The sequence below is a fragment of the Lipotes vexillifer genome, unplaced genomic scaffold (assembly GCF_000442215.2).
Source record: "Lipotes vexillifer unplaced genomic scaffold, Lipotes_vexillifer_v1.1 scaffold528, whole genome shotgun sequence".
In the NCBI taxonomy this organism is placed as follows: domain Eukaryota; kingdom Metazoa; phylum Chordata; class Mammalia; order Artiodactyla; family Lipotidae; genus Lipotes; species Lipotes vexillifer.
In genome coordinates this window covers 1796921-1809841 of record NW_006794582.1, presented here as the reverse complement: position 1 = coordinate 1809841, position 12921 = coordinate 1796921, and the positions used below count along the sequence as shown (strand labels likewise).

At 46.5% G+C, this 12921-nt stretch overlaps 1 protein-coding gene across 1 annotated transcript in view; it reads right to left on the bottom strand.

Annotated features, from left to right (window-relative positions):
* The window catches only part of RAB44 (RAB44, member RAS oncogene family), a 31167-nt gene that overhangs the window by 13307 nt on the left and 4939 nt on the right, over window positions 1-12921 (bottom strand). Inside the window, exons 2-6 of the mRNA XM_007467296.1 lie at window positions 4743-4854; window positions 2878-3052; window positions 1474-1620; window positions 717-807; window positions 214-309 (exon numbers count right to left, since the gene is read on the bottom strand). Of these exons, the coding sequence (XP_007467358.1) occupies window positions 214-309; window positions 717-807; window positions 1474-1620; window positions 2878-3052; window positions 4743-4854 (621 nt within the window). The remainder of the gene's footprint in view (window positions 1-213; window positions 310-716; window positions 808-1473; window positions 1621-2877; window positions 3053-4742; window positions 4855-12921) is intronic.

Genomic DNA, 12921 nt, shown 5'->3' with positions numbered 1-12921 from the left:
AAACGGCAGGAATTTGAACTTGGACCTTCTGACTCATGTCCCAGTACTTCCACTGCAGTACCCAGCCTCATCTCAGAAAAAGGCCAGAGACATCGCTTTCCTAGGGGCCACCTCTGATGCAGGAGCCCAACGAGCCCAGGGAACCCTCAGGAGATGGGTGTCAGGGTCTGTGAATCATCAGAAATTGGGCTCCCGGGGAAACCCGTCACTCACCTCCTTCTGGCCCTCAGTCAGGTGCTGCACCGCGCGTTCCTTGGCCTCCAGGACCTCCTGCATCTGGGAGCTGAGGGCCAGGCCCCGGGTGTCACTCTGGGGAGCAGAAAGGTCTCAGCCCCTGTATTGCTGAATCTAAGACCCAGCTGGACTGGGCTGGCCCTCCCCACACTTCACCTCCACCCAGGCCTAGGGTGCAGGGTCCAGGATGTCTCAACAAGGAGGGGTCTAGGGCAGCTGCCCTGGCTCAGGCAATAGGAGACAGAAACCCAGAGAGCAGAAGGAGTGGCTCCGGGAGACACGTGAGACCTGGCAGAGGTGAGCAGGGGGCCCAGGCTCAACACTCCCCACCCCACCTCTCTGAGGATTAAGATCTCAGGGATATGAGAAGATCCACTCCCAGCAGCCTCCTGCTGCCCCACACTGGCCAGTGGCCGGCCCGCTGCTTGGCCAGCAGGGGAGTTCAGGGCCAGGGGAGAGGTTGGCTGTCGCAGAGAGCCTACCTCAGCCTGCAGCTGCTGCTTCTCCTGCCGGATTTGCTGCTCCATCTCCTCGTAGAGCTGCTGGACCTCGCGACGGTGGTCAGAGTCCCGCCTGGAAGGGGTGGGGGGGCGGGACCAGGCAGCCCATCAGCACCCTGGGACCCTGCTGCTGGCAGAGGTGGTCTGGGCCTGGGTTTGCAGTCTATGCTACTGTCCACCTCACTCTGCCAGCAGTCGCTGACCCCCGTCGCCCTGAGAACAGTCATCCCAGTAACAGCTCCTGACATATATACCCTTGATATTGATCATCTGATCCCATCATTCCGACTCCCATAACCATCATCAAGATGTTGGTTCCTGTGGCCCTGTCTCATAGGCCCCAAAGCCCCATCACTCTGTCCCCACTTCCCGCTGTTGCTGTCTTCCTACCCCCATAACTCAGGCTCCCTGGCAAGGCTGTGCCCATGCCAGCCCCAGGATCACCACATGCATTGTAATCTATGTGAGTGGTGCCCTGGGGTTAGGTGCCACAGTGGCCCTGCACCAAGACACACTGACCATTCCCTCTTTGGCTGAAGGCCTAACTCTGTCCTCCCCAATAGGTCCCCTTAGTCACCCCTTCTTCCAGTTCAGCTCTGCTCATCCAGCTCCCAAGCCCTGCAGTGGACGCCTGGCCTCCATTCTTTGGAACTGAGAGAATTCAATTAAGATTCAACTAAAATGTAAAGAGCACCCATTGTGTGCCAACACCGGGCAGGGCACCCCGGCCCCAACTCACTTCCTCAGGGTCAGTTCCAGAACCTCCTTGTCAGTCCGTGCTTCCTGCAGGCGACTGTTCATCTTGGCCAGAAAGCCCTCCAGGTTGCCTGCCAGCTGTGGCTCCTCCTGCTGCAGCTTCCTCCATAGCTGCCAGATTTCCGCCTGCCTGGGAGGGGAGGATAGCCCGAGATTAGACACGAGGCGGGGCCAGGAGGCATGGGGAGCCCCACTCCTCGGTTTTAATGGCAACACTCCAAGAGACTTGGGCACCTGGGCCACGAAAATCTATTTACACCCTACAAGGTGAAGCTCAAATGCCACCTCCCCCAGGAACCTTTCCCAGTTGTGCCATTTACCTTCGTGAATCCCCAGAACACTTTGTCTCTCTATGGTTTGGTGATTAATTGTGGGGTGGGGGAACTTGGGAGTCCGATGACCCAGGGCTTCCATCTGTCTTCTCTCTTCTCCCACTCTAGCTGTGTGACCTTTAGCAAGTCCCATGCCCTCTCTGAACTTATTTGTAAAGCGGCCACTGGAGAATGAGACACACCCAGTGAAAGCACCGGCTTGGGGTCTGGCACCCAGTTGGCACTCAGTAAATGCTGCTTTCACATGGATTTAACTAAGTCATGAAGACAGATGCCTGAGGGCTGAGCCCAGGCCAAAGCTGCCAAGTGGGTAAATCACTCCCCACCACACCTGTTCCGCCAGGCTACACCCCAATCCCACCCTGCCTGCCCCACAACAGCTGCCCCACCCTCTGAGAGCTTGTCCTCACAGAGCCCTGTGGGGCGGGAGAACCTGGGAGAACCTGGGCAGACAGGCGAGGGCGATTCCCTTGCTGGTTCTAACAGACCCAGTGGGACCTGGGGGGTGTGAGAGGGACATTTCTAGGCAGGAGCCCCTTCTCTAAGCATGAGTGAATGCCAAAAGCCCGGAGCCTGAGGCAGTCTCCAAGCTCTCCTGTCTCCAGTCCTGCCCAACTCAAAGCATCACCATGCCTGAAAAGCATCCCCCATCATACCCCTGGAGGAACATCTTTTTGGCACCCTCGGGGAGCTTTGTATTTTTAAGAATTGAGTCCTCTTAGGGAGCTGACCCTTCAACTCGCTAATCCTTCTGAGGAGTGACCACGTAGGGCAGGACAGGGAGGGAGAGGTTGAGTGGGATGGACTCCTAGTGGGTAGGCTTTCTCCACACGTGGCTTTAATCCCACAGCAGCTCTTATACTCACTCTGTGGCCGGGGAAACAGAGGTCGGAGGTTAAGCTACTTGCCCGCAGTCACACAGCTAACAAGTGGCTAAACCAGGACTTCTGCCCAGCTCTACGTGGTGGCTCCCACTCAACCTTGTGTCCAGGAGAGTCCTCACCCCCACTGACCAGCAGTAGCTCTCCCTGCACCCACAACCGTGCTGGCCTTACTCGGGAAGTGAGTGGCTGGCTTCCAGTTGCTCCATGAAGGCAAAGAACGCCTCCTTCTCCTCAGCGTCGGCCTCCTCCTGTACTGGGAAGCTGGTGGCTACAGATCCTCGCTTGGAGGACTGTGGCCTCCTTCTGTGTAGCCTGTGGGTGCTCGGGCTAGAGCCAAAGATGCTCTCTGTGAGACAGGGGGGTGCAGAAAGGAGCAGAGTGGGGTTCGGCTCAGTCCCTTGACCTCCCACCTTGCCTTGCTCCAGTCATTGGGGAAATCATTATATCTGTGTCAGTCACATTTTACAGGGCCAGGGTCATACATTCCTCACATCAACCTTTGGAGTCTACTCAGGTAGACACTGTGTCCCTTTTACAGATGAACATCTGAGGTCCAGAGAGGCCAAAAGACTTGCTGGAAGTCACACAGCAGCTCCACGGTGGCCAACACAGTCTTTTCAGTCAGTCAAAGGATATTTATTGAGCATCTACTATGTGCTAGGGACAAAATTGGCCAAAATCCCTGCCCTGGTGGAGCTGACAGTCTATGAATGCTGAAAAGGACACTTTTTTTTTTTTTTAAGTAGATTTTCCAAGTGAGCTAAAGGAATGAACAGGATAATTTCCACTGAGAGACTAGACAGAGCCTACTTTAGAGCGGGTGGTCAGGAGTGTCCTGAGGAAGTGACACTGGAACTGAGATGTGACTAACAAGAAGGAACAAGCAATGTGGATTTCTAGGGAAGCATATTCCAGGCTGAGAGAACAGCACATGCAAAGGCCCTGAGGTAAGAGCCAGGTTGGCATGCTGGAGGAGGCGAGTGGTATTGAGTGAGCCCAAGAGATTGGAAGGGTGCTGGCCTGTAGGCCCTGGGAAGGGGGTTGAATTTTGTTCCATAGACCTTGGGAAGTCCCCAGTATAGTGGGCACAATGGACACAGATGTGAAGATGGCCTCTTGGGGCTACATGGACAAAACGTTCCCTCTGCCCCACTCCCGATTCCAGACCCTCATTTCCCTTCCCTACTCCCAGTTTCTTAATCACCAGAACTGGAGCAACCACCTCCTGGGGTGGCCCCAACCTATAAATGCAGATTCCTGGCCTCCCTTCCTGTTGTCCCCCAAACTCTTGGACACTCAGCAGCCCTGAGAACTCCAGATGGCTTTGCAGACTTTAAAAGCTGAACAGTGCTTTTCAGGGTCTCTGCAAGGACACCACTCCTTCCATTCCCTGGGCCAGAAGGTCTTCCCCCATCAAGCTCATCAGGAATATTGCGCATCTCCGGCTTTGGTGTCTTTAGGTCCTTCTGGGCATGTCTTGAGAAGCCGGTGTTGGAGTAACCTGGGCCAGTGAGGGCTAAGGAAGGGCCAGGGAAGCCCCCACCCACTAAACATCACCCTCTGCTGCTCCCTGGGGCCTTGATTTCCTTTAACCAAAGCTAGAATGTGACCTTCTTCAGGCAGAAACAAGGCCTGTGGTCTCAAGAACAGGTGGTGCTTAACCTCTTGCTGAAGGGAAACCTTTTACTGGGGAGAAGACAAGGGAGGCATCAGAAAGCAAGCCTGGAGGCCTCTCTGGAGGAGGGGGATGCTCAGAGGAGCTGCCAGCTAATAAACTGCTGTCTCTGGTGGAAAGGAAGTCAAGTCTCCTGGGCTAGAGTCTTCAGGCTCAGCTCTGCCTCGAACCAACTGCCTTCCCACTCAGGCTAAGTGTTCTCATCTCCACAGAAATCTGTATCATCATCCATGCCCAGAACTGCCCTTGGACATGTTATGAAGGTCCTGTGATTGGTAGGGAGTCCTGGGGTCTTTCCTGTCTGCCCAGCCTCACCTCATGCTGGGCACACTCCCCAGAGGCCCTCCCAGGACAGACATACTGAGCCCAGAGCTGAATTCTTCAAGGGAGAGGCGTCCCTTCCGCTCCACATCCACCCAGTCAAAGATCATCCCTGGCTCCTCCTTGCTGCCCAGGAAGCTGAACTTGGCCACCTGCAAGGAAGAGGTAAGTTGGGCACTGTTTCCACGGGGGAGGGCTCTGGGCCACCCTCAGAAAACAAGAGGGTGTTTGTCTGTAGCCATCTCCACCTCCCCTCTCCCCAGTTTTGGAGTCCCACCGCCAACCTGACCTCAAGGCAGACCCTTGAGGCTCTTGGACCCTATCCAATGCCACCCTCTCAGCAGTGCCTTGAACTTCATCCACACCTTTTCCCTTCCTCCATCCAACATCAAAACCTACCTGTTCTGAGTCTCATCCCTTTAGGACTCTAATAAAGGACAGTAGCCAATTCTCCCCAGAATGTGTTTATCAGTCTTCAAAAATTATCTAAAACTGGGCTTCCCTGCTGGCGCAGTGGTTGTGAGTCTGCCTGCCGATGCAGGGGACACGGGTTCGTGCCCCGGTCCGGGAAGATCCCACATGCCGCAGAGCGGCTGGGCCCGTGAGCCATGGCCGCTGAGCTTGCGTGTCTGGAGCCTGTGCTCCACAAACTACTATCTAGTTTAAAATTTTAATTAGAACTTGGAGGACTTCCCTGGTGGTACAGTGGTTAGGAATCCGCCTGCCAATGCAGGGGACATGGGTTTGAGCCCTGGCCCAGGAGGATCCCACATGCTGCGGAACAACTAAGCCCTTGAGCCACAACTACTGAGCCTGCACTCTAGAGCCCATGAGCCACAACTACTGAGCCCGCGTACCACAACTACTGAAGCCCATGCGCCTAGAGCCCGTGCTGTGCAACAAGAGAAGCCACCGCAATGAGAAGCCTGCACACCGCAATGAAGAGTAGATCCCGCTCGCTGCAACTAGAGAAAGCCCGCACACAGCAACGAAGACCCAATGCAGCCAAGAATAAAATAAATAAATAAATAAATTTATTAAAAAAAAAAAAATTGGAATTGCTTGTTCATGTTAAATACAGAATGAATCCTAGATTATTTCTTTTATTACATATGGGTTAGGATTAGGCTCAGATGCATTCAGCAAAAACAAACAAACAATAACAGAAAAACTCAAATAGCCGAGGCTTAAATAATAAAAGCTGAGATAAGTAATCTGAAGTATTCGGGCCAGGGCTGCTGTGGCAGCTCCACTATGTCTGCAGGGCCTCAGACTTCAAGCTCGAGGCTTAACTGTCCCTCAGTGCCACCCTCCACATGAAGGTGAAAGAAGTTTCCAGAGCTCAGAAATCTCTATTCCAGACAACAGGATGGAAGAAGCAAGAAATAAAGGTGTCCTCCTTTCCTCATATGAAAATAATTCCATCCCACCTTTCCCAGATGCGTATATTTTACATAAGCTGCAATCGTATTATGATGTATACAATGCTGTACCTTTTTCTTATCCATTTCTTCATATCCATAACTCTCATAGAAATTGCTGCTTCATACTCTTGAGTGGGTGTGTTCCCAAATTACTTAACTTTCCCCCTATTCTTGAACATTTTTTGGATCTGTTTTCACTTCTATAAATAAAATGCAATGAATACCGAACAGAAAATTATCGAAAACTTGAAAATAAGTACAAAAAGTGGACAGCACATCCTTTCAGTATTCTACAGCGGGGCCAGGGCCACCCAAGCATCTTCTAGATTCTGTGAATGTACTTAATTCAACACATGGTACTGATTAGGGGTCCCAGACTAAATGAAGTCACACGTTAACTTGTAGATTTTGTCCAGGAGAGATGTAAATAACTTTTGTCTGACGGAACAGATAACCCCAAAGATTTATGGCCTGTTGTACATTAACCAGCTTTAAAAAAATCTATCTCAGCAATCCGATTCTAACATTTCTTTGTTAAATTGTCCAGCTTTTAAAATGCTCTTTCAACCATTCATAACATCTCTCATTAATAAATGAGTTAAATAAAACCTCTGGTATAGACTCATTTTATTTTTGTCCAAGGGTCATGATTTTACCTTTTTGGAAATTCTACTTTGACAGTTTTGGAGGTTCATGGAGATACCCCAGTGGACTCAGCTGTCAGAACACAGTAAACTGTATTGCTGGAAAAAGAGACCCAGATGGACTCTGGGAACCCAGGAACTTTTTTTCTCGGCTCTTGAAGGGAATCCCAAGTGTGACAGAACTTTAAGTTTGTTGACTCTGTTTCTCTAGTTTTTACGGTTTTGTTTTTACTGATTTTCTGCTTCTGGTTTTGGTGGTAGCTATGATGGGGAATTCCGTTTTATGGACTGACCATTTGGATATCTCCATAGGATACATGAAGGAGACCTAGTGTCTGTCGGTTGAGAGACAACAGAAAATCTGGTTTGCTAATCCTTTGTTGTTGGTGGTGGTGTGTTTGTTTTTCTAGGTGTGACCTCAAATCGGTTAAGAATTTTGAGCCCGCTGGGGAGAACAGCTCTCTGAAATCTGAACTGGAGAGTTTTTGTTTCTGTGTTTACTTTTGACCTGTGGCTAGGGTTGGAGAAAAGAAGCGCTGTCTGTGTGTCTACATGTCTGTAATTCAGAATGGCCCTTAACTCTCATTGTGAGTGTGAATATTTTTCTGTATCTGGATATTAATGACTTAGAGTACTACATCTCTCACAGGGGTTCTGTGTGGATTGGTTTGTAGAGACAAAAGAGTGTTTATATAAATCTAATGGCCCCCAAAGTCACAGAAAAAAAAAAAAAGAAACTGAACTTCTAATGCTTTAAATGTGCTGGACTTAAAAAAAAAATCCCTCTTACAAGAAATTGCTAACTCAGAAAACTTTTAAGGAGCCAGGTTCAGATAATTAAGATGAATCTTTGACAAATTAAATTAAATTGGTTTAGGACTTCCCTGGTGGTGCAGTGGTTAAGAATCCACCTGCCAATGCAGGAGACACGGGTTCGAGCCCTGGTCCGGAAGATCCCACATGCCACGGAGCAACTAAGCCCGTGCGCCGCAACTACTGAGCCTGTGCTCTAGAGCCCACGAGCCACAACAACTGAGCCTGTGTGCCACAACTACAGAAGCCCGGGTGCCTAGAGCCCGTGCTCCACAAGAGAAGCCACCGCAATGAGAAGCCCGCGCACCACAATGAAGAGTAGACCCTGCTCGCCACAACTAGAGAAAGCCTGTGCACAGCAACGAAGACCCAACACAGCCAAAAATAAATAAATAAAATAAATTTATTTAAAAGATTAATTAATTACTTAAATTGGTTTAATAATTTTGGTTTACAAAAGACAAATATAATAGCTATCTGTGTTTTCTCCATCTTATATTAAATATAATACAAGTATACATTCTATTTTTTTTTTTTTGGTACGTGGGCCTCTCACCACTGTGGCCTCTCCTGTCACGGAGCACAGGCTCCGGACGCGCAGGCCCAGTGGCCATGGCCCATGGGCCCAGCCACTCTGCGGCATGCAGGATCCTCCCAGACCAGGGCATGAACCCACGTCCCCTGCATCGGCAGGCAGACTCCCAACAACTGCGCCACCAGGGAAGCCCTACATTCTATTTTTCATAAGATCTGGATTTGTTTTTCGTGAAGAAACTAGTTAATCTGAATTTCCTACACTTCTCATTTTGTTTTACTTATCAAATAAGCCGACATTATCTTTACATGATGTTTAAGATTATAAAAATGTGAATCTGGGGACTTCCCTGGTGGCGCAGTGGTTAAGAATCAGCCTGCCAATGCAGGATTCGATCCCTAGTCCGGGAAGATCCCACATGCCATGGGGCAACTAAGCCCGTGCATTACAACTACTGAGCCTGCGCTCTAGAACCTGCAAGCCGCAACTACTGAGCCTGCCTGCTGCAACTACTGAAGCTCGCGTGCCTAGAGCCCATGCTCCGCAGCAAGAGAAGCCACAGCAATAAGAAGCCCATGCACCACAACGAAGAGTTGCCCCTGCACACCGCAACTAGAGAAAGCCCGTGCGCAGCAGCGAAGACCCAACACAGCCAAAAAAATAAATTTGTTTAAAAAAAAAATCAATCAATCTTGTGAAAGTTTTACTGCCACATGTTATATTAATGCAAAACTAGAATTTGGCTCCATCTCTATTAAAATGATAAATTGGTCTTAGAGCTCTAGGCAAGGGTTAAAAAGGGGTTACTATTAATCTTCTGTGTAAGTTGCCCGGAAAACTGATTCCATGTCTCAGCAGAATAATTTTCTCTGCTTTATTTTGGCTTTATCGTGTTCTAATTTTCTTTAAAACAAAAAGCAGAGCCACTTCCCCTATAAAAGAGCTAAATATCCTTGCAATAGTGTTGCCTTCTATGTTTATTTCAAAATGTTTTATTTTATTGTCACTTTGATTAAATAGGAAACCAAGTACTATTTCTCAGGATCCCATGATTCTTTTTTTTTTTTTTTTTTTTTTGCGGTACGCAGGCCTCTCACTGTTGTGGCCTCTCCCGACGCGCAGGCTCAGCAGCCATGGCTCACGTGCCCAGCCGCTCCGAGGCTTGTGGGATCTTCCTGGACCGGGGCACGAACCCGTGTCCCCTGCATTGGCAGGCAGACTCTCAACCACTGCGCCACCAGGGAAGCCCAGGGTCTCATGATTCTATTTTAATCTAGTGCCTTATCTTCTCTGATGGCTCTTTTGGTTTTGCCTTCCCAACATCAGATCCTAAATTTAGAAAAAAATAAAATTAAAATGTCAGGATATCTTTCTCTTTATTTATTAAGTACCTCAACACTGTTATAAGAGCATCGTGGGAAGAACTGTCACATCAGAAAAGATATTCAGCCTTTCCTAGGCTAAGTTTACATAGGTAAAACACTCTTAATATAAATATTTCAGAAACTGCATGCTTTAGGGGAAGGCCCTAGAGATTTCTCAATGTCTTTACTATGAAAAATATGTTCTTATCTTCAGGGGAAACACTAATCAAACTCCTATGAAATAGCTATATACCATATCCCAATAGAACATTTTACTGTCTTCCATTCTGATATTATTAGTTACTGTAATAACTACAGGCTTTCAGTCTCATTACTAAACACACTTCTGCTTTCCTACCCTTGCCTGAAGGCTTGGTTACAAGCTGCAGGGTAGTTTGTGTCTTCCACAAAGCACACACTCAAGTCTTGTGGAAAAGGACTGTACCAGGTTCTACGAACTACTGATGCTTTACTTGGGTACAGGATTCCAAGCTGGCATTAGCTGACCTTCAGACTGAGTCAGTGGATCACAATTTCTAGGACTCTTTTCAGTCCAGAAGCAGCCAGCTCACTCAAGATCCAGTAGATCAAGAATTAATTACATGGAACTGAATGAATCGTTGAAGGAAATCAAGTTGTGGTTATTTGCTGGGAATATAGTTGATATATTTTTTTATTGTTTTATTTTAATGGATGTATGAGGAAATCTTCTGTCTTCTTGAGCTGCCTCTAACCTTCAGTTTAGGAAATTATGCTTTCATAAACTGAAATTTAACATTTTAAATGGTATCTGAGTCTCACTGACCCCCTCCTGATTCAGAAACGAACACTTCAATACTTTTCCTGAATCTCTTTCCTTTCTCTGGCAATATAGTTATTTACACAGTTTCAATAAGAATCTGTCCTCCTTTTTACTGGGATATAGTTGAATAGATCAGTTGTGTAACTGGATGTTGTATTAAAAGATGATTCTCATTTAATCAATTGTGCCAAGTCCACTGTAAGGTGCACTTGTGGAAGCAATGCCTGCAAAGCTCTCGCAGGAAGCTGGCCTGGAAACAGGTGATAAGGAAGGTTACTTCTGGGCAGGAGAGGGACCTTAGAAAAATTAGGAACCTCAAGAAGGGAGGAAGTACCTCACATTTGTAGGTGCTGAAGGTGAAAGATGCTAGAGAAAGTCTTATGCTTGGTTTCTATATTAGTAGGGAGGCCAACTTGTTCCAGTTTGCCCAAGACTTTCCCAGTTTCAACACTGAAAGTCCCACATCCCAGGTACCCCTCCAGCCCAGGCAAACTGGGACAGATGGTCACTCTAGGTAGAAGAGAGAATAACAGAGGTTTTAAAAGTCCAACTTAAGATTCCATATGAAAACTTCTGGACAGAAGCTAAAATGGCTCAATACTTCAAAACTCTAGATTTGCAGAGCCCAGTCAAGGAGGTCCACATGCTTTATTTGCTCCCTCACTGCATCTAAGGAAATGATCGAGCCAAACCAAATGAGATCAGACTGTTTTATGTCAAAAATAAAAAAAAATTTGGAGATTATTTATGAACACAGGAAATTATCTGAAACTTGGAAATAAGGCAAAAAGGTAGACAGCACATCCTTTCAATATCATATGGGGGTAAAGACTACCTAAGTGTTGTCTAGACGAGAGGAATGCACTTAGTTCATCTCATTGTTTACCTCTCATTAGAAGTCCCAGACTTATCGAAGTTACTTATTAACTTGTAGATTTTGTCCAGGAGAGGTAAAAATAATTTTTGTCTAGTAGTACAGATAATCCCAAAGATTTATGACCTGTTGGACATTAGTCATTTTTAAAACTGAACTCAGCAAACTTATCCTAACACTCTTCTGTCAAATTGCCTATAAATACTCCAGCTTCTCAAATGGTCCTTGAACCTGTCCTAACATCTTACTGGTTCCCTCACTGATTGATAATAATAATGAATTAGATAGATCTTTGATAAGTATTGATTTTATATTTCCTCAAAAGTCTTTTTTTTTAACCATTTTGAAAATTATATTTTAACATCAGCCATTTGTACTTTTTTGTGGCCCTGAGGGTGGAACATAGGAAGGGTCAGTTTTGATGGGGGAAGAACAAAGTCTGGAGCATAGAGCAGTATCAGGAGGAGACAGCAGGTCCAGTGAGACTCCAGCAGCCCACATAGGACCCTTAAAAAAAAAAAAAAAAAAAAAAAAAAAAAAAAAAAAAAAAAATCCAGCCAATCTTGGTCTAGGTCACAGCCTAAGATTACTTCTTGGCATGTACAACCTTGGCTGGTCCTCTGTTTCATTGAAGTTTGCAGTCATTGACATTGTTTGATTTCCAGGGCCCTGACTGCTCCCCAAGATAAACTTCCCTGCTCAGTGGGCCTGAAATTATACCATTTGCAATTTAAGGAAAAAAACATGTCATGAAGAACCTAGGGGTAAGACAGGAATAAAGACACAGACCTACTAGAGAATGGACTTGAGGATATGGGGAGGGGGAAGGGTAAGCTGTGACAAAGCAAGAGAGAGGCATGGACATATATACACTACCAAACGTAAAATAGATAACTAGTGGGAAGCAGCCGCATAGCACAGGGAGATCAGCTCCGTGCTTTGTGACTGCCTGGAAGGGTGGGACAGGGAGGGTGGGAGGGAGGGAGACGCAAGAGGGAAGAGATATGGGAACATATGTATATGTATAACTGATTCACTTTGTTATAAAGCAGAAACTAACAAACCGTTGTAAAGCAATTATACTCCAATAAAGATGTTAAAAAAAAAAAAAGTTGAAATAAAATACCAGAATTTCCAAAAACAAAATAAATAAAGACTTATTTAATGAAAGGCTATAGTAGTCAAGACAGTGTGAAACTGACATAGGATAAATGTATAAATCAATGGAACAGGACAGAGTGTTAGTAATAAACCCACTTATATATATGGTCAATTGATTTTTGTAAGACAGGCCAAAGTGACTAGATTAAAGTATAGTCTTTACAAAAAGGTACTAGAACTACAGAGAAGCCATTTGAGAAAAGACAAAAAACTCACAAAAATGTAGCCTCTATTTTCACCATACACAAAAATGAACTCAAACAAATCATAGACCTTAAATATATGTTAAAACTATAAACCTTCTAGAAGAAAACTTGAGAGAATATCTTAACTTGGAAAAGGCAAACATTTGTTAGATAGAAAATGCAAAATATCACCAATTATAAGAGAAATTTGATAAATGGAACTTCACCAAAATAAAAAACTTCTCTTTTAAAGATTCTCTTAAGGAAATGAAAAAGCAAGACCGAGTGAGAGAAAAGATTTGCATCTCACATATCTGACAGAGGATTTGTATCAAGAATTTATAAGGGGACTTCCCTGGTGGCACAGTGGTTGAGAGTCCGCCTGCCGATGCAGGGGACGCAGGTTCGAGGCCTGTT